The 26,975-nt window shown below is 39.3% G+C and overlaps 1 protein-coding gene across 2 annotated transcripts in view; it reads right to left on the bottom strand.

Annotated features, from left to right (window-relative positions):
- ahcyl2b (adenosylhomocysteinase like 2b) overlaps window positions 1-26,874 on the bottom strand; it is a 34,571-nt gene extending 7,697 nt beyond the window's left edge. Inside the window, exons 1-9 of one of the 2 annotated variants that reach the window (XM_044107500.1) lie at window positions 26,444-26,874; window positions 4,606-4,714; window positions 2,313-2,456; window positions 2,001-2,101; window positions 1,794-1,896; window positions 1,597-1,691; window positions 1,022-1,128; window positions 526-642; window positions 379-442 (exon numbers count right to left, since the gene is read on the bottom strand). In XM_044107500.1, coding sequence (XP_043963435.1) covers window positions 379-442; window positions 526-642; window positions 1,022-1,128; window positions 1,597-1,691; window positions 1,794-1,896; window positions 2,001-2,101; window positions 2,313-2,456; window positions 4,606-4,714; window positions 26,444-26,788 — 1,185 coding nt within the window. In that variant the 5' untranslated portion in view covers window positions 26,789-26,874. The remainder of the gene's footprint in view (window positions 1-378; window positions 443-525; window positions 643-1,021; window positions 1,129-1,596; window positions 1,692-1,793; window positions 1,897-2,000; window positions 2,102-2,312; window positions 2,457-4,605; window positions 4,715-26,443) is intronic. The other variant, XM_044107499.1, reaches the window with a different exon arrangement.
- Window positions 26,875-26,975: the final 101 nt, after the last annotated feature.

Here is a 26,975-nt window from a genome sequence, read left to right as displayed (position 1 = left end):
TTCTATAAACCAAAACATGCATCAAATGTGTTTGAGGTGTGTATAAATCAGGCTAATTTTGTTTAAATTTCTTACTGCCACTTGTTGAACGTTTCAGGACCATTCTTTAAGATGAGGTTTGCAGGCAATTTTAAATTAACTTTTTCTCAAAAAGTGCTCAAGCATCCTGCTGTTATTGGTAACAGAAAGCAAAGTGACACTGTGCCAAATATCAGCAGTGTTGGACCTATGTTTGTATGCCTGCGTTGATCAGAGAAAATCCACAATAAATGTACACTTTTTCACCCAATACTTATTTCAAATCTAGCATGATTTTCCTCAATTTTAGCAGAACACCATCAGAAACGCACGTGACTTAAACAAAACCATTAACCTTACCTCTCCGTATCCACACACCACCACCTGTTTGCCTCCAAACATCACATCAGTGGTCCTCTTCAAGCTGGAGGCACAGATACATGCTTCAGTGCTGCTGCTTCTCTACCGTTGGAAGGAATTTGTAAGGAAAGACGACATGTTTTATACCCGTCTAAGATGGATTCTCTGCAGCAGTAAAGGTTGTCGAACTTTTGCTTGGTAACAGAGTCGTTGACGTTCATGGCTGGAACACACAACTTCCCCGCCTTGGACAGTTGGTACAACCTGAACACACACACACACACATACACGCACACACACGCACATAATTTCTTATTAGAGCTTTTTGATGGCACAACTAAAAATAGAATCCAACCATAAAGAGATTCAAATGCATTTTCTATTTGAAATCGTTTGGATCAAACTGAGTGCAGATAAAAATGTGTACCACTTTCCACCACTAGATGGCAATGTTGCCAAACTTGACAATGGATGCAAACGGGGTCTTATTCTGTTACTGTGCAGATTTTTACAAATGTTTTAATCTTTAAAGATACAGAGAATCAGTTTTATCATCTTTCAACTAAACCATGTCTGTAATATTCAGCATAAAGAAAAAAAATTATGCAAAGAGAAGAGCACATATGGATGCTGCTTAACCTACCTGTGGACACCAGTAACACTCTCCTCTACGATGCCCTTGATCTTCTTGAACATGTTGGGGTACTTTTTATAAATCCAGTGCGTCAGGTCTCCACCGTCATCAAGGATCTGGGGAGGAAAAATGAAGTTAAAATGAAGAAGTTAGGGAGAAAAATAGGAAAAGATGTAAAGAAAATAGTGTTTTTGGTCAAAAAAAGATGCATTTTATGAGAGACCAACACATAGTGACACATGATTATGTTGGGTAAAAAAAAACAATATGAAGGACTTTGTGTTTGGTTGGAGATGGTCCGATATGATTAGGTCTGCAACTAATAATTATTTTAGTAATCAATTATTCTAATGATAAATTGGCTAAAATTGAAATTTTTTTTGGAAAATTCAGCAGATCTTTCATTCGACTACTTAAGCCATTTTATACAGTGACATAAATACATTAAAGATGAATAAATTAATAATTAAATTCCTTTTTAATAACAAAAATATACATTTTATTGCGTTGCACATGCGTCAAAAATTATGTAAAAAAAACAACAAACAAACAAACAAACAAAAACAAAGAAAGACCGTTTCTACCATGTTGGGTTGCCAGCCTTCCACGTTGACGCAGCGGTCGATGCACCACCAGAAGTCATCCTCTGACTCACCCTTCCAGGCGAACACGCTGAAACCTGCAGAGCCGAAGGAAGCAAAGAGCGCAGAGTTGACAAAAACGTAACAAGAAGGAGAAGACAGAAACGATTTTAGATTGAAGGCTTTCAAACTGTTCTCACCTCCTTCTGCCAGAGCTGCAGCCACTTCATTCTGGGTGGAGTAGATGTTGCAGGCTGCCCACCTGCACTGAGCGCCCAGAGCCGACAGCGTCTCCATCAGCACCTGAGAAAAGAAAAACCCAAAGCTGCAGAGTTTGGCTTTTTTGCCAGACTAAAGAGGTCCACGCGTTGCCATTTTTCATTTGTTTTTTTATTCGTGTCACTCACGGCGGTCTGTGCGGTGATGTGCGTGCAGCCCACCACCTTGGCACCGGCGAGGGGTTTCTCCCCCTGCGCTCGCTTCCTCAGTGCCATCAGTGCTGGCATCTCTGGCGGAGAGGGAAACACACACAAAGCGGAAGCTGGAATTAGCTGGAAGGTAAAAAGGAATTCCCAGCTTTAATCTCATTAGTTGAGCTCTAATCCATCCAGTCGTCCAGATGAAGGAGTTACAGATGCTAAAAGATGCTCTCCGTGTGTTTAGCCCCGCACTGCTTCGCGCAGATGTGATCAAACTCCTTCCGAGTGTGTTGGTTCTACCTTGCTCTGCGATCTCGATCTCTCTGCGCCCGAAGTCGGCCTGCTTGATGTTTTTGATGCAGAAATCGCCGTTGCCTTTGGAGTTCTTCTGCTGTTTGTCCCGGGGTGAGGTCTCATCGTCGGAGCTGTCGGTGTACGACGCCGCTGCAAGCAATCGCACGTGAAAACGTCAGTGAAGGGAAAGGACACAAAGCGTTTGTTTTCAGTAAACCTAAACCTGGCTTTGCAGAAAGGTTTCGCAGCACAGGCCCTTTTTTTCCTTAATAGTCTCTAATTCAAACTTGACCAGGCCAAGCTTTCTGGATCACCCAGTAGAAGTGACAAGAAATCTGTCAGGCGTAGCTTCTCCCGTTACCCAGCAACAACAGAGAGACGGCGCGTCTGCCAGACTTCATGCTGCGGCTGCTTTTGCCAGAGTTAAACTTTCACTCTGTGCTGTTTGTGCAGGATCATAATTACACCAAGTGTTACTCTGTTGGCTTTGATGTTTTAAAGTATACAGATATTTGCTCTGATTTGAGACAAAAACGACAAAACTTTTATCCATTAGATCTACAGAAAATAATAACCTAATTAATCCCATTTATTGCCAATAATGTTGCAACTTTATGAAAGAGAGACCATTTATAAATTTAGATAAATACCTACTGTAGGAAATTTTTAAAGAACCGCCATTTTATTTATATTTTTACAATTTAAAATTAAGATAAATATGAAATTTAACAAAAAAAGAGGATGGAATTTATTTTTTTCTGTAGGACGAAAAAATGACACTTTAAATTCACAGATTCCAACCTAACAACAAGAAGAACAGATCCAAGAACATATTACTGGTACTTTTGTGAAAATTTGATTATTGTGGGAAAAAGGAGAATAACAAATGCAGGTTTTTAACATTTTTCCAATCTAAATTTCAACAATATTGGCTGGTTCTTTTTTAATTGTACGCCAAAGTTATTAAGAGTCACTCTTAATAAGCCTGCAAGAGCCATAGGTTGGAGAAAACCTGCTTTCAAGTAAAGTTTGTGTATAAAAATGGCCAAGTGAAATTTAGATTAAATTTAATTGAGAATCTGTGGGCTATAAATTAATGTTCAGAGCCACTGCAGGCAGCCTGAGAGTTGAGTCTGAACTATTTTGCAATGAAAAATGGACAACAATGAATTAAATATGTCCCTATATATAAAATAGAAATAACAAATTAATCTGAAGCTCTAATTGCAGCAAACAAAATGGTTTTATATCGACTCAGTGGGGATGAACACAGATTCTTATCTCTGCAAACCTTTTTAATCTGTGCATCATCATCCTACCACTGCAAATAAAATCCCAACTCAACACTCAAAGGTTTTGTCGCTCCAACATGACAAACTGTCTAGCTAAAAGCGCAGAGCGGCAAAAGCTGTTTTTAAAGCGGCGACCATCACTTCCCCTCCTCTAAGTGTGACTCAGCGTCCAAATGTCCATTTGGCAAAGCAGAGGACCACGGTGCAGATTAATTCATTACGCTAATGGCTTCATTGGAGGCTCTGACTCCTGACACGCAGCCGGTTATCAAAAAGCACAAGTCCGAGACACGTTACGCAGGAAAGCCTTTAAATGTTTACAATAACGAGGATGAAGGGAGAGGTCAAAAGGTTAAGAGCAGTGAGCATCGAGAATGGGAACAGGGTTGTGATGTTAGCCATTCCTCAGACTTTGCGACCTCTCTGCTCTGTCATCGCTCTAGGAAATCGGATAAATGAGTGTTTGTGTAAAGTGGGCTGTCTGATTCCAAGTACCTATAGGAATAACAGTTTTCCCAGAAAGGAAAGAGCAACTGTTCACAACGGTGCTGTTTCCGTTAGTTATAAACTACAGAAAGTGGGTTGAATAGTTAATGTTTTAACAGTTGTTTGTGCATCAATTTTCTAAGTCATCTCCTCTTTCACTAATTAACATTTCAACAACTAATCAATCTAAAGCTCAACTCTGTAGCCTCTTCCTGCAATAGCATAAGACACAGGATTTTATTATTTACTTAAGTTTTGGTTTCCTACTCCCAATAAATTCCTGCGTGCGCTCTGGAGACCACCAGCAGCTAATCCGCCAACACACAGCCCACAGTTTCATGAGAACCACAGGGTTAGACTGGGAGAGCGAGGACAGAGATGGTTGATGAGGAGACGGGGCGGGGGGAGGGTTAGTCAACCATTCATCCGGGCGGAATCAGAAGAAAAAGTGTTGTAAAGGCAGGAATGTCTGATAAGCGGCGAGTTGTGGTGACTGAGTGACTGCCAGGCTGTTTGTTTACCTGAGCTGTAGCTGTCGGTGGAGGACTGGGAGATGGAGCGGGACAGAGAGCGCCGGCCGATCTTAGACGGGCGCTTGTTGAACTCCTGTTTCTGGTCTGCAAACTGGATCTGAGGAGAAGACAAAGAACAGGGATTCAGAACTAAAATGACACTTTGAGACACATGAAACGCTCAAGTGCTGTCAAACGTTAGAGATTATAAACATCAAAATCTTGAAATTAGAAAACATCTTTGGTGGAACTATGTGGAATGAGTGTATGGTTATTCATTAGCAAACACGCAAAGTTTTAGAGTTCACAACACAACAGATCTGTTGACTACAGGGGTTGTTTGTGAGCATAAACTTTTTCGGGTATAAAAAAAAAAAAGCAATGTTTCACCGCTGTTGCTAGTTTTTTTTAATCAATAGACCATGCTAATTGTATCAATGACCGCTCCCTTCAAGGGTTCTTCCTGCACAATTTACCCATAAGGACGAGCAGCAACAACTTGTTTTGTCTCTGAGCCAAATGAGAGAGATGTTAAGTAGTGTTTGGAGTTAATCTACTCATTGTAGATTAACTCCCTCAAAAAAAAAATAAAGTTACATTAGTGCAGCTAAACTAAATAAAATACATTGGTTATGTGTAGAAAAGTGAGATTTACACAATTTTTCTTGGTTTTAAAATAAATCGAACTGCTTCTAAAGGCGGAATTTGGAAACTTCTAATCTACGCTTTATGATACTTTTCATTCAAAAGTTTGGTCTTGGTTGGCCACTGATTTATGGAGGGTCTTTTTTCCCTCTCATGTATGTTTGGTAGAATACTATTTTCATTGAACTACTGTGAGCTACAAGATAAAAAAAAAAATTGTGAAGGAAAAGTTGTAAAACTCTTGAGACTTTTTTTTTTCAAATCAATAAATGTCAGCTTTTAAAATAAAAAAAAAGCAAAATCAAAACAATAAAAGTCAATCATAGATTACAGAACAACAGCAATGTCGGTGTGTGTAAAGAGAGCCTCGCTTTGAGTTTTCTCTCTTTGAAAGATAAAGCAAACAATAACTTTATTATCAAATCAAACAAGGCCACACAAGGTAGCAGTCATACTAGCTCTTTGAAATGAGGCCACGCTCTGCACCCAGATCACTAAACCGCGCATGATCCTATCACTTTCTTTCCACTCTTACATCACAGATGATAGCCAGACGCATCATAATTCATGCTGATAGTTGTTCAGAGAACAAATGGATAACCTATTAGGCAATAAATCCTGCAAGAAGGACTAAACATCCGAGTGGATGAGAATTAAATGCCACAGACTGAAAAAATAAAACCATTACTGAATGCCAAACAGAATTTAGAGCATTATTTTTATTTCCTTTTTTTTTTTTTTTTTTACAAAAGGCAAAGGTTTTTGCCAATTCTACAAATGACAAAAGTTGCAAGAAGCTTTGGAGTTGATAAATCGCCGCAGCGCGAGTCATACTTCCTCCCCTACTTCTCCGTCAGTTTGTCTTTGGAAAAAAAAAAAAAGACTGTCCTTGAAGACAGGTTTATGAAACACGGTGGAGCTAAATATCTCCAGCTACTCCATTGTTTTGAGTCCTGTCGCCACAATGCACACCACAGAACAGACACGTCTATTGCGCGACGTTACGGTCTGCAGAAAACAAGCCCTTGCGCGCGCACACTTTGATGCACGCACGGGAAACCAAACTTTTGATCCCGAAATTGTCTGAACCCAATTTGAGCCATTTAACAAAAATCCCCCCTCTTTCCCCTAAAGAGCCGGCTGAATGTCGGCGAATGCTCGCCATTAGCTGATGAGCGTTCTGCCGTCATTTCAGCTGCTCTGACACACCGACCGACTCTCTTCTCATCCAGATGCTGACATAACAGCATCAGGTTCCAACAAGACTCTGTGGTCCTGGCTAATACAGCCATTATTCTCCTCTTACCCTTTTCACACAGGGCTCAGTGCTCTCCTCCTCCTCCTCCTCCTCCTCTTCTTCACACCGGTCACATGTGTGGGTGTGAAAGAGTAAAGGCATAATGTGCTTCTGATTCATACCAACTTCAAATCTTTAAAAGGTCAGCTTCTTTTTTTTTTTTTTTTTAAAGAAGGTCAAATATTATTTTGGTCATTTTTCTTCCTCTCCTTTCCCATATTTTTCTTCCAGATAATTTTCTTAAAGACTGGAGTCCCTTAGAAACTTGATGATATCCAAAGGTTTTACAAATTCAACATCATCATCAAATCAAGATATCCTTAAAATTACGTTTTAGCTGATGTTGACTTCATCTCCAAACCAGAGAGAAGAAGAATCACAGCACTAAGATTAGAAGGAATTTTATTGATGCATCAGGAGCTGCGGGAGTTTCTGAGACACTGCTCTACGTCGGTTCGGTTTCCCTGACCCCCTCCTACACGGGCCACAGTGCGGCTTTTGATCAGCTCAGGTTTATTAGATGGATGTTGTCTGGCAAGCGCTCTGGATTGCACTAAAGGACTGAAGGTCGTTTTACTAACTCGTGGGGAGTGCATCAAGTGCTCACATGTTTTTGTTGCTTTTTTTTGGGACAAGATTACCACAGATTAGATTACGATTTAGAACGGGGGGTACTGCCAGAGAGAACAGCACAGTGGTTTTTCTGGGACTGACTAAACTAATCCTTTTCTAGCAGTTTGCGGTAAAAAAAAAAAAAATGGTGGGCAAACGTTACTGTAGTACAGTAACCAATTGCGAAACTAGCAACAAATACTACACAAGTTTCTGTCATACAAGTTTCTGATCATGGGTTTGATTTTCTTTACATCAAAGGACCTCTATAACCTCTTTAATATCAATTGGGTCAGTTCATTCCAGGAAAGCTTGGCTTTCAAGATATTTTTATTCGCGCTGGAGGAGAAATTTAAAAATAACCCAGAGTTGTGTTTTGAGCTGAAACAAAAGGTTGACGTCCGACCGCAATAAATCTCTACCCTTTTAACTCTAAATGGATGCCTTAAAGAACCCATAGAAAAGAATGGTCAATTACTCACTTAAACATCCAGAGGCTTCATGTCCCATCTGCTGATTTAACGCCACGACATTATGTAAGGATGCTCTACAGGCCACGAGAAATACTAGAAAGTCTCTGGTTGGGTGGAAACGCTTTAGGACAGAACCCAGCAGAGCTGGTTGGACACATTCAGACCAGCTGAGCAGCAAAAAGACCCGCAGCACAAAGCAAGCATCCCATCTTGACAGTATAAAAAAAAACAACAACAAAAACCCCCACAGAAACCCCCAGAGGGGGAAAACGAAAACAGATGCAGCTGCGATGTGATATGATGCTGCAAGGTGTTTCCCGTGACCCAGTACTGGCAGAGGCAGGGCGGACTAATTCAGGAAGCTGCTCTTTTAAAAAAAATTTTTTTTTAAATCACAACCAAAACGTTTTGCTCGGTTTCTCTCTGTGGTGTCGGTGTCTACCTCCAGAGACTGAACATGCTGCTCCGACATGCTCTGGTATTTATCTATGAAGCTCAAATAAACGGTTTTGGATTACTCCGAATTTTTTTTTCTTCTTCTTAAAAATAAATAGAGAAAATCGAGAAGATCTAAAAGGAAACAAAAACAAGAGGGGCAGCAATCAGTGTTGGACCACTGAATTTGAAATTGATACTCAAAAGATCAAAATATGCTTCTGGATGAAGTCAAAAAGCTTCAGAACGACTCGCAATGAGAACATTTTTTTATAAATTTGTTTACTACCAAATGATACTTTGTTTTAATTTGTCCGTCCAATATAACAACAGCAGAGCCTGAACGGTGGTTTTAATTACAGACAGGCTCATATTCAGCTATTGATAGTGCATCTCAAAGAAGATCGGACAAGGAAGGAAAAAATTTTATCAGATACTCAACAGTTCAGGTTAACATTTGGCATTAAACACAGGAGTTCTGCAAACAATGCACATCATTCACACACACGTTCAGGCCGACGAGTTAATAAAGCTTTATTCATTTTCTGTAATTTCATAGCAATTGTAGAGAGACGCCTGATAATTAAAACCTTTCAATATTAGTTTAATGTGCCGCTTAACATCAAAACACAGACCACAATTATTTATTTATTTTTACACTAAAAAAAACCAAGTTGGAAAATATAACTGCTTCCTGGTTTGATCATGAAAAAAAACCAAATCAATTTCCTTACTTTCCTAAAGTATATTTAATTACTACAGGATATTTCAAACAGGAAGAGGAAGGTCTGCTTGTCAAATGATCCACAGTCGTCTGCGTGAGACTGTATGTTCAGCTGCAACAATTGGAGACAAGCTGGCCTTTATAATGAAACGGAATGAAAAACAAGTGCAAATGTCTTCACAGCTGTGAATCCTGCTGGCTTTCTGTGCAAATATCTTCCATCTAGCTTTTTTTTTTTCCCTTCTACAATCAAAATTAGGATTGCGGTTTTTAAAAATGGCAAATCTTCAAACCTTATCGAGTGAAGCGGAAAGGTGTCGGAATCAAGCACACGACAGCTGAGGTCCCCCAAATATCTCAAGAGTTTCAATCTATTTGTTTTTCAGAACATTTAGAAAACGCGCATCTATCACCGCAGACGAAAATTAGATGAAATTGTCAGGACAGCCCAACAGGGAAATTGTGGCGTGTGGCAGCAGGATGAGAGATGATGTGGCAAATTACAAATCTGCAATTAGATAGTGATGCTCAAAATACAAAAATGGCCAATCTGTTCTGACTTTGGTTGCTGCTGTGCACACTGTTGTTGAATTATGTTTTCGTCTCTTGCTGAGCAATTTGCAATCATACAGCGTTGGTCAGGAGGGGAAAAAAAAAAAGGCTAGAAACAAATTTGTTTAGATTGCACTCCAATTTTAACATGAAACTCAATAACAGTCAACTCACTATGCAGATGTGTTTTAGAAAGACAATTTTTGAAAACAATCATTCATTTCTTGCCTTCTTGTCAAGTAACACCTTAAAAACTATTATACTTGCTGATATTAGGATTGTGAGTTTTCTCAAGTTTACTTGTTTTCCAGTCTTAATAAGATGCACAGTAAAAGAGCAAAGTATGACTGTATGTGTGAGCTCAGTCAAGTGGGTTGGAAAGGCCTAAGCACAGCAGTCATTAAATTTTACAATGTTCAAAGCAAACAACTAAATATATGGAGAAGAGAAGGACATTTTGTGGATTAAAACCCTTTACAATGACCCCCAGCATACCTCCAATCTTCTGAAAATAATTTTCAAAAATGAATGCAATTCATTGTCTTAAAAATGGGTTCCTTTTAGAGATAGGCAATAATCTATATGTATTCCATTAATGCTGAAACTACAATCATTGTGAGAACATTGAGTGGTCTCACGATAATGAAAATGATTATACTTTAATTCACCAAAGTTGGCTGTGGTATTAAACCATATTGTTGTTAATGGCAACATTTCTTTGGTTCGCCAAGATTATCACCAAATGTTGCTTCCCTGCTTCAGCTACATACACAAAATAAATACACACCACATGGCCGACCCCCTCCGCTACTTCCCCCAAAACACATAAACAGCAAAAAAATGGAAATAAACAATTAATATCAGTTTTACTTAGCAGTCTGGTACTGAGAAAATGACCAACATCAGTTGATACCAGAGTTAATACTAATATCGTTCAGCTCCACTTTTCATTGTTACTTTAATGCAGGGATGGACAACATGGCTGAAAAACGTATCTCAATGTAAGCATTTAATAACAGTCGATAGATAATTATTGAGTCGTTTAATGTTTCAAATATGTGAAATACTACCAAACTGGTGATTGGACCTTTCCTGTTATATCCACCGTTTTCCATGCTGTTGTTGAGTAACGGCTGCTGTGCAAATTACTAAGCAGGTTGTTGCTAAGTAACCAAAGAGTGAGTTAGTTGATGCCACTAACCTTGCTTAGCTGGTCATAAAACATTGAACAGCTAAAGTTCTCCTACATTCCCCAGAATGCTGAGTGGATCAGTGAAATTATATGATCTTTCAGACGTATTACCAATTGATATTGATCAAGAGTCTATCGTGTTAAAGTCCCAAAAGCAAAAAAAAAAAAAAAGTTCAAAATCACATCAGCAGTTCACTATTAAAGGGCAACAACAGCAATAATAATAAATGAATAACCACTCCATCTGCTTTAAAGAGTCTTGTTTATAGACCAGCACAAAAAGCTCCACAGAGGATTAGGAACATGGTCACTCAACTCCTCATATATTCCAAGCAAAGAGCAATCACATAAAGGACAACCTGAATGTTTGTGCCACAGATACAAGGCCCCCCAACAGGCAATAAAATTGAGTCCAGTTGAGATGACTGGCTCATGCATTGTAAAGCATTCCTGTGTACGAGTAAAGCCCCACGAACAAAATAAAGAAGAACATGAAAAGAGAGAGGCTAGAACAAGAGGGAAAGGGGAGAATAGTAATTTTCCACCTCTGTTTAAAATCCTCAGTCACTTACACAACATGTACGCATCACAGCCACATTAACAAAAAAAAAGGCAAAATGTGTTTAATCTAGTTTCCTAACATAGAATCAGTGGACAAACAAGTCGAGAGAACAGTAACTATAAGAGTACATGTTGTACTGGGTCACAAGTCTCTGTCGATAATTGCTTGCTTGTTTTAGTCCTAGTTGTCAAGAGCAACATCAAGTGCTTGTACCCCATCATTTGTTGGAAAAAAAAAAAAACACTACACAGTCAGTCTAAACAGATCCAGAGCCAGCAGGCCCACCAGAGAGCTGAAATAAGACGACGCTGGACGACAAGACACAGGCTGAACGAGGAAATCAGTTCATATGGACAAAGCAACAGCTAACCACTCTTCTTTGACAAACCAGGAAGCTGACAAAAGCTCAGTTTCAGTGCAGAGCAATTACACGAGATTAGCCAACAAAGTTAAAAGTAGACCAGACAGGCTGAGTGGAAGGATGAGTGCTCCAGAATCAAAATGTCAATGGACTCTTAATAGCTCTGTCTGTTTGGATGGCGTTAGCCAAAAGGCCTGGAAATGGAGTGATAGCAGTTAAAAGCCTAACACCACAGACAAAAATCACAAAGTAGCCTGGAAGCTAAATCCTAAAAGAGATTCTGTCAGACCATCTCTAATCTGAGACGGAGACTTTAAATGGAGAGTGAAGCCAACGGGAGGCAGGTCAGAAATTGAGACAGATCATCATAATCAATATCACACTGTAAAAGACGAACAACATGGCCAAACTGTGTGCACGACATTAAGGGTGTAGATCTAATTTAAAGAATTAAGGGCTAGGGGCCTGTTGCAATAATATCTCCAATACAAGGTTCCCACAACATTATCATGACACATTTCTATACTCAAGAGTTTTCTAGAAATTTATGGGTGGATATATTGGACAGAAAGATGGTGTGATGGATATTTGACAGATGGGTTGAAGGGTAGACAGATTGCTGGGTAATATATGGATGGATAGATGGCTAACCAAAAGGATGGTTGCTGAATCAAATGGATGGATGGATGGATGGATGGCGAGCTAATCAACAAATGATGGACGTATGGATAGAAGGGTGATATGGATTAAAGAAGAATGAATAATGGACAATAGGATGAATGGATGGATGATTACATAGAGGAACATCCTTCCACATAGCGGAAGTGGAAGGGTGGATCAATGGACAAATGGATGAATAAATGGAAAGAACTTTTAGGAAATGAGAAAAGAGATGTTAGGAAACACAACTATGTTACCATCTGCTCCTTATCCTGTTTGCCCAATGAGAAAATCCAAACTCCCTCAAACTGAAGTTACATTATGACAAAGCTGCACCTGTGAGACCGGCCGCCGTCGGAAATAGTACCACTCACTTCAACTTACCTAATTATTCACTTTACGTTTCGTCCCAACCAACTGGTTTAGCTCAATTATTTTGATATTTTCCTAATTGCTTTTGCTCAGTTTCTCAATCCAAGTCACACGATAAACAAATTACTCCTGGTGCGCAAATAAATCTCAGTAATCCGTCACCTTTTTTCTAAAAACGTACTAGCTGGTGGCAGGAAGGTGCTCAACAGACCCACTGATGCAGAAGCGTATTGTCAGGACATCTTGTTACCTGCACACTCGGCCTTGGCAACAAGACCTTTTAGTTTCTCCAATCTTTTAGGCCTGCAGGAGGGTCTCATAAGACAAAACAGCAGACGTCTTGTTCTTTAGCTCTCTGGCACAGTGCTCTGTGGAGGACTTATTCAGGCTTTCTTTTCATGTTGGTCACGTCAGCCTCTCCCTCCCTCTACTTGAACTAAAAGTAGCGAGCAGACGGCTAATTTTGACCATGTTTTTAACAACCTCTTGGATGCCACATCTAAGACTGGTTAGATCGTTTCAAGTTTTTCCAAATTCTATTCCTGGTTTACCGTTTTTGTGTTTGTGAAATTATACATATACTGTGTGTGTATATATATATATATATATATATATATATATATATATATATATATATATATATATATCCCCAGAGACAGTGAAGGGCTTGTATTGTTTTAAATCTGATTCTGTTTAAAAAACAAAAAAACAACAAAAACAAGGGTTTCCTTAATTGGAATCTTCTATAATGCATTTTGCTCACTGGTCAGAGTAGAAAGCGTTCTGCATTCAGATCGTCCACCTCCTAGTTAGTTATGGGCTGTTTAAGGTAGTGGTAGCCGAACTTTTTGCCGTGGGGGTGAATAACACTGTGCCTTTATTTTTTCTGCTCAATAATAAACTAAAAATTACTATTTTACTGAAAAGCAACTAAATGTTTTTTTTTTTTTGATATATATATATATATATATATATATATATATATATATATATATATATATATATATATATATATATATAAACTGATCAGTAAATCATCTGAGATACAAAAAAACATTTAAAACTTCTTACAAGATTGCATCAGTGCAAGACAGGAAAACAGTTCCTACATTTTTTGGGTTGATTTTTTTCTCCCCCATTTGGGCTGATTTGCTTTCAAGTAATAGCAGCTCAACAATTGTGGTTGTAGTTACTCCAAAATTAAGATGAACTCAAAAACTTTGGTAATAAATGGGATTTTTTTTGCACTTTAGATATTTTTAGATGTTAAAAAGAGGTGAAAAGGCATCTATCTGCATCAATAAACAATATTTTGTGTTGCCGACACAAATTGTATCACCTAAAACCATAAATCTACTGACCTATTTGTATCGACTACAGCGTATTTAAATCTTACTAATTAAATCTTCCCAACTGTAACAATCAAAACAATATTATTTCGCAACAGTGTAAATAGCTATTGATTTTCTGTTTAAATAAAAGTAATTCCATTATGTTATAACAGACAAAGAGTTTAAAAAAAGGCTTCTGCAGTCAAGCTGCATTATTGAGGCATAAAACTCAAAGTGGTAAAAAGTTGTCACAAGTCTAACTTGCTCTACTCGAAGTATTTGCACAAAACACAACATCTATTTTATATCTTTTCTAATATAAAATAACGTAAAGAAAATGTGCTTTTTACCAGCAGACTATTATAAAAAGACTGTTTTGCCTTTCAGTAGTTTACAAAATCCAGAAAAATATCTATGTTGATGTATTATATTGAGAGATTCTCATACCACCCCATGCACACCCTCAGTGTGCGATTGTGAAGGTCAGAGGCAGTCTGAGTAAAAGGTGAGGTCAAAGTTTCCATAGAAGAAGCAAAACTGTTTTGTTTCTGAAGTTGGAAGTAACACAAATGGGAGGCTTTGCTGCACACAACCAAACAGATTCTGGGAAATCTTCCGAGCAGAGACAATGGCCCTGAACTAAGACCAGACATGTTGCTGGACATAGACATAAACGAGCACAGGACTTTGGCAAAAACACACTTGGCAGTTGATAAAAAGACTCCATAGCTGGAGCTCTCACACAGAAAAGGAAAAAACAACCTGCAAATACATGCCTCCGTGTTGAAGAGCAGCAGCGGGAGGCAACAGTGATCCTGCTGTTACGACCCTGACCTGACATTTACCCCTAGCAAACCAAATGTGGCGCTACATTCCAACAATGGTCCACATACAACAAGTATCTCCTGTCTTAAAGGATTTATGCAGCAGCCATTATGAATAATAAAACAATCCAGCTCCACCAGGACGGGTTGATATCTGAATACCAGAACCAATAAAGAGAATAGCAGAGAGGGGGAGGGGGAAAGCTAGCGTGAGTTGAAGTGTGTTTCCATATCAAGTGTGCTGCCTCAGGGAAAGCTGGGATATAAGAACATTTCCTCCCGATTTATGTACAGAGACATCCTCTGACTCTACATAATGACACACATGGACAGAAACTCAAGTCACGATTCAGATGCCCTCACATAACCCGTTACCACATGTACGCAGAGCCCAGGCTCAATCAGCACCGGCCCAACACATGTCCAGCTTTGCCTCAGCCATGATGCTTTCTAACCGCGGATGGTATGCAGAGTGATCTGCAAAGAGCACTCCGTGCTGAAGCAATCCCAGTTCCTCCGATATGGTCCGATAGTCACAGCAGAGAGGCCTGGGACACTGATACCAGGAGAGACCAGGCAATGAATGATGGGCTTAGTAACAGATTAAACCCTGATTGCTTGACACAGACGGGGAAGAGTACATCAGCAATTACATTCAAAACTTTCCACTGGTTTCCTTCCCCACTGCAGAAGCTGGACAATGGCCAAAACAGAAAGTTTCGGCCGTCCTCAAAACACTTACAGAGTTTGTTTTCCATTTATTTCATAGTTTATAGCATTTTTGACTTTTCATTAAGAATTGAGCGGTATATTCCAATTGCTGCTTCTCTCAGTTGCATAACCACGTTCCGTTGCTCATGTAGACCAAACCAGGGCAAAATTTGGAAACCCAATGATCACAGTCAGTGATGGAGGTCAAATAAGCGGCATTTACACAGACAGCAAAGTGATCGCTCATCACTCCCATCGACCCAGTCCTTTAAAAGGGTTATCCCGTCTGCCCGTCTTCAGATTCCAGCTCTGTATTCAGATGAAATCGACGATAATTCATACGCAAGATAACTTGGCTTTTGTATAAACTTATAAAGTCAGACCTGCATATACAACACTTCCACCAGTTTATGCTTTTCGCTGCATTTTACCAGTGGTAACAAACCTCCTCTAGAATTAGACACAAATGGATTGGTAATGAATATCATTAGGCTAAATAAAGCTATTAATTTCTAAAATATTAAAGGATTAACTGTAATTAATTAAGAAAACAATAAATCAGCCTTATTGGGTTTTTTTTTCTAATTTTGCTCTTTTGAGCTGCCAAAAATAGCCTCAGTCATTCCCTGAGTGGGAAGTATGATTACATCGAAGGTGCACAGCAAGGGGAGGTTCTGCTCTATTTCTGAACAAAGCCATTACTGGGTCAGTGGTCTATGTTTAATTGGGAGTGTGAAGTAATTTGCCAGTGGTTTATAGCTTTCATTTATTCATTTTCTCTTGTTTTAACCACCTAAGTCAAACAATTAGATTAATAAAAGGGTTCTTCTTCCTTTTTTGGAATATATCCCTCTCGACTTTCTAACATGTCTCGTCCACTCTAAGACTGACATTTTCGGGGATATATGGAAGCCCTTTTTGGACTACGCTGAAGGACACGTGTCCATCATCCTGTCACGAGCATTTATAAATGCTTATATGTGGACTATATAATGATGGAAGTATGTATGGCCCCTATCTCATCTTTTCTTTTTGTCTCTTCTGGACTGCACTGCTGAGCTTTTGTTCTGTGTTATCTTATTAAACAAAAACTTGATAAACATATCTGTAAAAAACAAAAAGAAAGGGTTTTGCTTCCTTTTTAGTTTTTGAAATCCTTTACTGGAATGTGCTAGCATGTTTATCAGTGGATCAGAAAAATAAGCTTAACAAGTTGGTACAAGGCTCTAAGATTAGAAAGACTTGCCTTCTGTTTTTGTAACATCTTTGGCCAAATAGCTCAATTATAGAACAATGACATGTACATGTGGTCAAGTGTGAATAAGAGCAAGAAGATATTGATATTTTACACACTTTGAATACCTTCAGTAATGTCCATTCTATCACATCCTTTAATCTTTATGTCTTCCAATCAATTTTCTCTCATCTTTGCTGTTGCCTAGTCAGGTTTACCAGACCTGAATCTAAACTACAGTTTAGATCTTTTACCAGACCACTGGAACGTAGTGAGTCATAATTTAAATTACATACATACCGGATTTTCTTGAAATCTGCATTTGTTTTGAAATGACTCCAAAAGCCTTCCCTCAATTTGTGTAAAGCCACAATTTTTCATATTTGATCTTTACAAAGTTCCCAACTTTCCCCAATACGCCGAGTTTCAGGCAATCCAGGAAGAACCATTGAAACCAATCTGCTTCAAGCTGCTGCATCAAAACCACCACTTTTCCTCAATCCTGACCATTATTAAAAGGGTCATAGAACTTGAACTCGTCAAAAATACTTTCTGCAACCTTCATTTATTACAAAAAGGTCATTTTCACCAGACATCCAGAAGCCCAAAGACATTTTATGACTTCATAACTATTGCAGCAGGTGGCATCTCATCACCATAAAACCCTGGAGTTCATTCAGCTCATTCTTTCACCAATGAATGAACTTTTCACCAGTTTGTAAAACCAGTTTGCATGCCAAGGTGCTAGATTTTACATACCTTTGGACATAGAAGTGGGAATGTGGGGAATCTCAGCTTGTATGCCTAATTTTGACCCAGTTTAGGGATTATAAACATCTCTTTCAAAGCTCTGCAGTAGTCAGGCATGAGCAGCTACGCTCTCCATGTGCCAGGAGCTACTGGTTAGGCCTGACTAATGGGAAGTGAAGCAGACAGATGGATGCATGGGGGATCAGGGGTGTGGGGGTTTGTTTCAGGCTTTGTGAGGCCTCTTTTGTGAGGCAGCACTTTTTGCACATAATGTCGCCTCTTTGTTCGCAAGCACCGCTTCAGAACGCGGCTGCATTCCTCTTCGTCCTGAGTGGCGAGTTCAGTGATAATGTTTCCTGATCCTCGTGTATCTCAACACCGGGGCCAACGAAGCTCTCTCTCATACTCACACACACACAACAACCTGGTTGGCGCCCACTTGTTCAACTGAAACTATGGCGGTTTCTAATAAGCTAGACCCCTAGAACAACCCTTTTCCCCACCTTCACTGCTCATTTTTTGCTCCAGGGAGCTGAAACTTGCTGTAGGAGGATTTTGATGGAAAGATGTGTAACTCAATCAGCTTTAACGACGAGCCAGGAAATCTAACAGGAAAGTCAGAGATGTAGCTCTGTGTAGGAGGTTCAGGGAAGCACAGACGCAGTTACTGCCAGTAATAGCGACTCTCTTTACGTTTTCTTTCAAAAGGTTTGTCTCCAGCTACCGCCACCACCAATGTGCCGCCTGCTCTGTGTGAGGCACACCGACCGCTTCAAAGCCTGTACAGAACATTCTGCTGCCTTCTTTCTTTATTTTTTTATCTTTTTTTAGGCCGCCAAATTTTTCCTCCATGTGCAGACACCAGCAAATGACAGGATAACTAGAGCAAAGATTATAAAGAGTTTGCCGTCTCCTTCCTTCCTTCCGTCTGTCTGCATCCAATCCGCTCCGATGGAAGACTCTCGCATAGGAATCACCCGCTTTTTCCATAAAAAAAACTTTTAAATAAGTTTTACTGCAGTTCAAGGTTCCTTATAGTTAAGCTTGATTTCAACAGGTTAGCTTAGCAACACACCACTGCATTCAAGGTTCTGAAAAGTTTGTACCTGTAGCTTTTTCACCTTTTGAATCGTTTCCAACACACACTCAATTATTATTATTATTATTATTATTATTAGTCAGTGGTAGCTTCAACCATCTCAAGTAGATGTGCGAGTGCAACTTAAACTTTTGTAGACAGAAAAGTCCAGTGAGAAAAAAAAAAAGAATACATAGAGTATACAAGATTAAATAGTTCTGTCAAGACCACATTTAAGATCTATGATTATCATATGAAAGCCAACATACTTTAATGAATTTGAGATATTTTAAGGCTTTAATTTAAGACACACAAATTTAAGACTTTTTAAGGGTGCGCAGACACCATCAGGGAGAAAGCAAGTAAGGTTAGAAAACAATAGTCAAAGCTTTGAATGTCCCACAGAGCTCTGTTCAATCATTCATCTGAAATAGACACAACTGCAAACATACTAAAACGCGACCATAAACCTAATCTGACAGATAAGGGAAGAAGGTGGAATTAGTTGGAGGCATCCAAGAAGCCCATGGTAACACTGAAGGAGCTGCAGAGAACCTTAAGTTTAGGTTGGTGAATTGTTGATCAAACATCCTTTAATCTACAGCTGTACCAGTTCGCTACTTTGCACGTCAGGAACATCCCTTTGACCTTTGCTTGAGGTGCAGAGAATTTTAAATAAGTTGCAGCAGCTCAACTGTGCCAATATTCAACAATAGGGTGGGAGAAAAAGAACCTAAGGAGAAGATGAATTTTTAGTAGACAACTCAAACTATCAAATTAGAGCTCAACCGTGTTTCTTTTAGTGACATTTGAACATAACTACGCTATTCTCTGTTTTCATGTTTATTTATTTATTTTTTTTTTTTAAACTATGCATGTTTTTTGTGCAAATAATTGTAAAAAATAAAAAATTCGTGTGTGTATTTGCTTCGTTCAATGCCATTCTGGTGATGGCAGAAATGCTTGGTGTAAACAAGGCCTCGTTTGTGCATTCCACAAATCTGGCTTTTATGGGAGAATTGCAAAAAAATAAATCAAACCAAAAGGAAATCACAAGATGTCACATTTAAAACTTTGCCACAAGCCATGCAAGAAAGACAGCTCATATAGAAAACAGCCCTCTGGTTAGGCAAGATCAGATTTTGGCCTTGATATGCGTGATGGAAATACAGGGCTACCGTGGAAGAAAGAAAAAGGGCCTAGTCAAAGTCCAGACCACTGCTGGTAGCTTAGTTCATCAAATCACAAAAAACAGGGAAGATTTAAGAAAGAAGAGATCTAGATGTACATTAGTTTGATTTTTAAAACATTTCTTAACAGGTTTTTATGACTCAAACCAGATTTATTTTTGTACCACTTGCAGCTGGATTTTTATGCTCTTACCATGTCAAGTGGTCAGACTTCTATTTTTATTTTGAAATGTGTTTTGGCGTCCTCTAAACCCGAGATCAAATGTTCTGTTGGAGCCACTAAAATCAACTTAATACGGACTGTGATTTGCCGACGCAGGCCGAGAGGAACTAACTGGAGTAAAGTGCCGACGGTCCATTCACTGAGTGGCTCCAAGTGGCCCAGATAAAGATGGTTTGGGAGGTGTGAACTGACACCTGGCTGTTTAAACAAAGAGAGAGAGACAAAGAGAGAGAGAGAGAGAGAGAGAGGACACGCAGTCTGCTGTGTTGCAGAGAACACAATAAGACTGTGAGGAAGACAGACAGAAGAAGTGTCGGGTTTATTTTCAGAAGTCTCCGCCATCATTTGGAGAGCACTACAGAGAGATTTGACATCAGATTAACAGGCTGAGCTGAACCAAGAGGGAATATAAAGGAAATAGAAGTGCAGATTTGATGAGCAAAGGCAGCTAAGAATTACTCACCTGTGCTACTTTCTGTGACAGTGGTTGGTAGTTCTGGTCATTAAAGACCCTGTACTGCATGTTTTAGATGCTATTTCAAACTTCTGTAAAATGACAGTTTGGCTTGGTATTATACTTTCAAATTTACTCCTTAAATGGTTAGGGTATTATATTTTTTAGGGCATGTCATAGCAAAATCAAGTAACTAAATCACCTTCAGTTGTTCTAAAAATGTACATATATCAAGTATAACTCAAAATAAAATTGACTTCGAAATTTGACACTTTGAAATTGGGCCTCTGTCTCTTTAAGAAGCTCCTGCTATTTCCAACACTTCATCTTCAGATCACTGCCACAACAACTCTTCTCCAACAAGCCATTTACAAACGTTCTTAGGAGAGTTGCACTGAGAAGTAGTTCATATGATGAGCTCAGAGTCACACTTCCTGTAGGTGTTTGCTAATTGCTGCTGCCGCTAGTCTAGAGGAGCTCTGTGGAAAAGGTGAACCTTTGTGGGAGCTAGTATTTTGGCAATCTTGAATGAGATTCAATGATTTCTCTAACACGAATAAAAAAATAAATAAATAAATCAAAGCAACACTTCAGGGATGATTTTGATGAAGAAATTATCGTATTTTCCGCACTATGAGGTGCACCTAAAAACCTTCAATTTTCTCAAAAGCTGACAGTGCGCCTTATAATCCGGTGTGCCTTATATATGGACCAATATTGAGCCACAACAGGTCTCGCAACTACGGTAAGCAGCCGCCAACTTCATTTTCCCCCGTAGAAGAAGAAGCGCTCAGTGCAGGCTGGGATATATGACATCAATATTCCCAGTTGCAACCGATTTGTCGTTTTGTGAATGTATTTAAGTGAAAAAGTACCCACTAAAGTGAATTCTAAGTGTTACTGTATAAAAAACCGGGCTGAATAGAACAATAAATCAAGAAATTTGTGGTATTATTAAATATTATTATTTTCATCTCTCCTTTCTCTCTCTGCCATTATGATCCTTTCTATTCTCTCTGAGGCTTTCAGCTACTTAGGCGCCATCTTCCCTGTCGGGTTTGGTGGCGTGAGCCTCCATCCAACAGGCTCGATATATAAAAGTGTGATAACAAGGTGTGAATTTGTGACACTTTAGAGCAGCCAACACTGCGTTCTACAGAGCTCCTGCAACCGCACAAAATGTCTTTTTTAAACGGTAAATATCAGAGTCAACAGGTGAAGTTAAACACATGACTAAATAAATAACAGGTAATGCTTAATCTTTTATTGACCATCTGCTAAAAGTATTTGCTGGACATACGATAATGTAACATTAATGAAGGACAGTGTAGTATTACTCGAGGTAATGCATGTCGTTAACGCCACGCGCGCACTCATGAGCTCGTGTTTGCTGAAGTGACTCACAAACGATCCGGTGCCTGACGGAAAGACGGCCACATGTCCCTCCTTTAATGTTTTAGAGACATGAAGACACTCCAGAGCAAACCCACGAGCAGCAATTCTCCTGCAGACTCGACCCAATATGATATTTGAATAGCTATGATAAGGATCCAAGCCGTTTAATATACAAGCAAGTTAGGTTTGCTTTAGGCCTGAATGCAGGGCAACTAAAAGCTTCCATTCAAATTCAGATCTAAAAGTGCTTTGAAAATATTTATAAATTACTTCTTTATCTAGATGATTCGAATTCTGGTCAGAACCACCGTAGTTCATTTACAATCCAAACCATTTAAATGTTTTCACAGTTTTGGAATGGCAGTTGTGGCTTTCATGTCATAACCACAATAAAATAATCTGAGATTAATGCGCCATTGGTCTGATTTTAATTGCACACTGGACTCAGAGTGACGGGAGGAGATCTGTATCTGCAGACCACATGAAAAACAACAGCCGAGGCCGTTATGCTGTAGTGTACACGTCCAATGCGATGCTTCTCTCATGGTAGTCCGAGCCTACTTCTGATTGGCTGATCAGTACCTCATCACGACTCCTCTACCTGAAGGGCTCAGATAGGATAAATCAACCTTCCAGATTTTTGTGTGACGTTACGTAGTACTTCATTTTTTATTCAAACATTGAATACAAACTCATCATTTAGTAACTGTCTTTAAGGACATTTCGCCTTCATATTCATCCCAACTGCTTAAGTGGAGAACCAGAAGACATTCCAACACCATAACACACACACACACACACAAAAAAAACAAAAACCATAGCGTAATGGCTGCAACTCTCAGAATGACCTTTGAAATTGAAGTTGACAATTTCTTTCAGCTAAGTGGAAGCAAGGTACTCTGGAGAATGAGTTACATGTAGGGCTGAAATGATTCATTTGATTAATCACGAGGAACCGATTATTGAAATAATTGTCAACCTATTTAGGAATTGATTAACCATTAACTGCATAATACCAACTCTAGAAAAGCAATTAGCTGAAGAAAAAAACAAAAAACCCCAGCATATTCAGTTTTATTTAACCAGAACTGTAGAAAATTTATATAAATTTTACATTAAAAAAAGTTTGTAGATATGATAAAATTCACTTAAGTAATGTTATGTTACTGGATTAAAACAACTGAATTGTTTAATCTATTGTTAATATTGTATTAAAAAGGCTTAAGTGGCTAAATGATAAATCCGCAGTGTGCCAATTTTTTAAAACGATTTATCAATTAATTGTCAGAATAATCAACTAGCCCCAGCTACATAGTAAGAAAGTTGAAAGACATCTGGAAGAGAATGGTTAGAATTACATCCAACTATAAACCCAACCAGAATCTTTGGTTAATCCAAGACATGTACTACTATGGGATGAAACACCACTTAGAGAGAAAAAGACGTAGAAAACAAAAAAAAAGTTTGCAAATGTACTCGGAAACAAAAATGTTAAGGTTTCAGGCGCGCATATTTTGGTTATGTAAAACTAAAACTTAAGTGCTTGGCCATAATGATTTGTCATTTCATGTGAAGGGAATAGTGGCTCAAACCACAAAGGCGTGTACGAGGAAGTCTACTTCTAAACGTGACTCAGTGCTACCAGCTCTGAAAGATTCAAAGGGACAAAACTCCAGTAAATCATGATGAGAAGCTTGTGGGAGGAAACCCAAAATGTTTGACCAGGTTGTCATACAGCCTAGAAGGAATTCTAATAAATACCAAGGAAATTATGAATGTTTAAAAAAAAAAAAAAGGTACCTAACTGATCTAAAACATGAAAAGTGGTGTGCAGTTTTTTTATAGCACATGCTAAACTGCATCTTCAAATCTTTAATTGGGTTGTTAAATTATTCCCCTCATCTTTTATTTTATGGTTGTTGATTTTTAAAATTTCTTTTATATAGTTAATTACTTGTCACACTAATCCCAAAGAAACTGTGTTGTGATTAACGCAATTCAGCACACAATGAAATCAGAATTAATTTGCCTTAAATCTCCTCCAGTCCATTCTCTTCCCAAGCAGAGCAGCCACAGGTCACTGTAAGCCTATAAACCATTAAGCACTAGCAGGAACAACAGCTTAGTGCATGACATAACGTTTCTTTCAGTCGGGAAGAGCTTTCTCAACGGCTGCATTTCTGTGGAGTCATTCAGAAATGACTCCACAGGAATATCGCCACCATCGGTATCTACTTCAATCCGGCAGGTGGCCTATTTGGTGGATACGTACGCGTTGCTGTTTTGTTTTTGTTTGGGGTTTTTTGCTACAATAACCGCAAACGGTGATAATGACACAGCGTAAGCCGGTGTCAGGAGGGGGGGGAAAAAAAAGCTCTTTCAGGAAAGATCACTGGACTTCCCGGAGATCGGAGCCAGCCAAAACACGCTGGTCGTGAATTCTGCTCATTGGCAGCTCAGAAGAAAAAAAGCTTACATCTGTCCTCACCTACGACAGGAAGATGGCCTTTTAAGCCCATGTGGTGACATGATAGAGGCGGGGATTAAATGCTAGCCAGAAACTCGCTTGCATACTTGCATCATCAGCTGCAGCGCCGGACCAGCAGAACTCACCAGATTATAAAAGGCCCGGCTGGGTTTGTGTACGTTGACGAAGTTGCAGGGCGCTTGCTGCACCTATAAATACAGCCTGTGGACGTCCACAGCCGGGTATTTACATTAACAAACTGCTTACCTGGACAGATTTCCGCTCCAATGGATTTGCTGACTAGCGAAGCTGAAAATAAAAAAAATAAATAAAAAATAAATAATAAAAAAAACTCAACTCTCTATGATTATGTTGATCCCCGAAGAGCACTTAAGCTTTTTTTTTTTCCATTGCAATGATCTCCTCGTATGAAAGTGAATTACACAGATTGCCCTATAAATTGACATAATCATTGATGTCTGAGCACAGGTTGGAGGACAAAAGTTACGTAATGATTGCAATCAACATTAGATATTAACAGCTCTTGTACTTGAGGGGAAAAAAACTGGAAGATATTTTTTCATTTTATTTGAAGAAACCTTGCATCTGGGGAGTGAGGAGAATAAGGACGACCACAAGAAAAGACAAAAAAAAGAGAGATTACAAAACACATAAGAGAATGAAGTTGGGATGATATGAGCATTATGACTATTCTTAAAATGACTTTATTCTTGTAATATTATGACTTTCATTTCACAATTTTATAACTACTCTTAAAATATTCTAACTTCTCAACATTTCATGACCATTTTCAATTTATAACTTTATCCTCAGATCATAGCTTTAGTCCCACCCAATGTATTATGACTTTATTCTTGTAATACCAACACTATTCTCATAATTTTGTAAATTTTTTTATTTTTTTATTAGCATGGCCCTGATGCTAATACTCCGTCAGAACTCAATAAACCAGATGTTGCTGACTTGTAAATCTGGAGATAAAACCCGAAACAGGATTTATCTCCATCACCCAATACTCCGCTCTGCTGGAGGATGCTCACGTACATGCCTGACGTAAACTCTTCCACTGCTGTGCTGCAGCTACTGAACGGTTGCCTCTCATTTAACCTTATGAACTACAGACCAGATACTGCATCAGCTTGGTTGAGTTTGGGATTCTAAAATCAGGGGTCAACTTAACAGTTAAAGCATATATAACACCAAGTCCATTTGTTTCTTCCAACAGACAACATATGCTGCGTGCATGCTAAGCAGTTGTTTGGGATAGATACAATAATAAAATATATCCAATCTTAACCGCGGCATGAAGGTAAAAACACGACAATGTTCGGCAAAACAACAGCCGACGGACCGTAAAGAGCTGAAGTATCAAGAATCTTTACAGACAACAAAAATGTATGAGTTGTCAGGTTTGTGTTTCAACAGAAGAACCTATTTACTATTGCTGGGAGGTGGAGGTAATATCACTGTATCTCCACCTCCACTTCATAATTGTAAAATTGAAAGCCATACAAATAAGCCTAAAAATACAACTAAAGGCAATAAGTTTTTTTTGTTTTTTGTTGTCGTTTATTTTTTTAAAGTAGCTAGTAAATCAAAACGACATTATGAATGGGTGACTCTGAATCCACCAAAACACATAGCCTCCATGGGGAAGGCAGCATTATGCTGTGGAGATGGGGTTTTCCCCAGCAGCACTTTAACAGGAAACAAAAATGCAAAAATGCGTGAGATTTCAACTTCATCTGGCAACAAATAAACATCTTCCTTGTGGCTGGAAGGTACAGCATTGGTCCGGATTAGGAATAGCTACAATCTATCAGAAAATCGATTAACTAAATTTTTTTTAATTGCCCCTTTTTCTCCTAATTATTTTAAGATCTGAAAACGGCGCCATAAAGACCTGCATGCCGTAAACAAGTTGTGTTTTTCCGAACGTCTTTAAATTCACAAATCTAATCTCAGCAAAACTTTTACAACACGAAACTTCAAGCACATTTTCAAGTCCTCAAGAAACCGATTTGACAAAAAACAAACAAACGAAAACAGCAGGAGAAACTCGCCCTATTATAAAAGTGGATATAATGTGGTGTTTCTCTCTCATTAATGACACGGTAGGTTTCAGAGGGGAAAGCCGAGATTAAAAGCGTTAACGGTCACAGCTGAATCAGCTCTGGGAACCAGCTAGCCTGTTAGCATCGTCACACAATGCCAGCTTTCCCAGTCAGCTCTCACTGCACCGTTTACCGCGGCTCCAACCGAGAGAAGTGTTCTCATCGCTCACCTTTTTCATCCGCGGAGCCTCGGCGACCGTGCCGTCACGGTTCACGAAAGCGTCTCCGCCGTTCTGCTGTGGGTCCGAGTGCTTCAAAGCGGACGCCTGTGGTATCTTAGCGGCGCTCGGGGCGAGCAAGCCCCGGCTGCCTTCCCCGGCTTTCGCGGAGGGCTCCGCGGGGGGAGACGTAGCGGCTGCGGCGGAGGAACCGGCCTCCTTCTGCGGCTCGTTTCTGGCGAGGGTCTTCTCCTCCGAGGTCGGCGTCACCGGGGACTCGGCCGGCAGGGCTTTGCCCGCGGAGACGTCTTTGAGTTCGACCTCTGCCATTTTCGCTGCCACAACCTGGACTGACATCGCCGCAGTTTCTCAAAGTCCTTTTTCCAGCGCTGATAGCGAGGCAAGCGGATGTGACTGGAGGAGCAGCGGCACCCAAATGCATTATGGGACTTGTAGTTTCACTGCCATACTCCTTTTCACATTTTGTGACAGTTTTAACCTCTGGTCTGAACATCTCCAAAACATTTCTAAACATAATAAACAA

This window comes from Gambusia affinis, linkage group LG23, assembly GCF_019740435.1.
Source record: "Gambusia affinis linkage group LG23, SWU_Gaff_1.0, whole genome shotgun sequence".
In the NCBI taxonomy this organism is placed as follows: Eukaryota; Metazoa; Chordata; class Actinopteri; order Cyprinodontiformes; family Poeciliidae; genus Gambusia; species Gambusia affinis.
The sequence above is the reverse complement of the archived record's forward strand: the minus strand, read 5'-3'. Positions and strand labels throughout refer to the sequence as shown.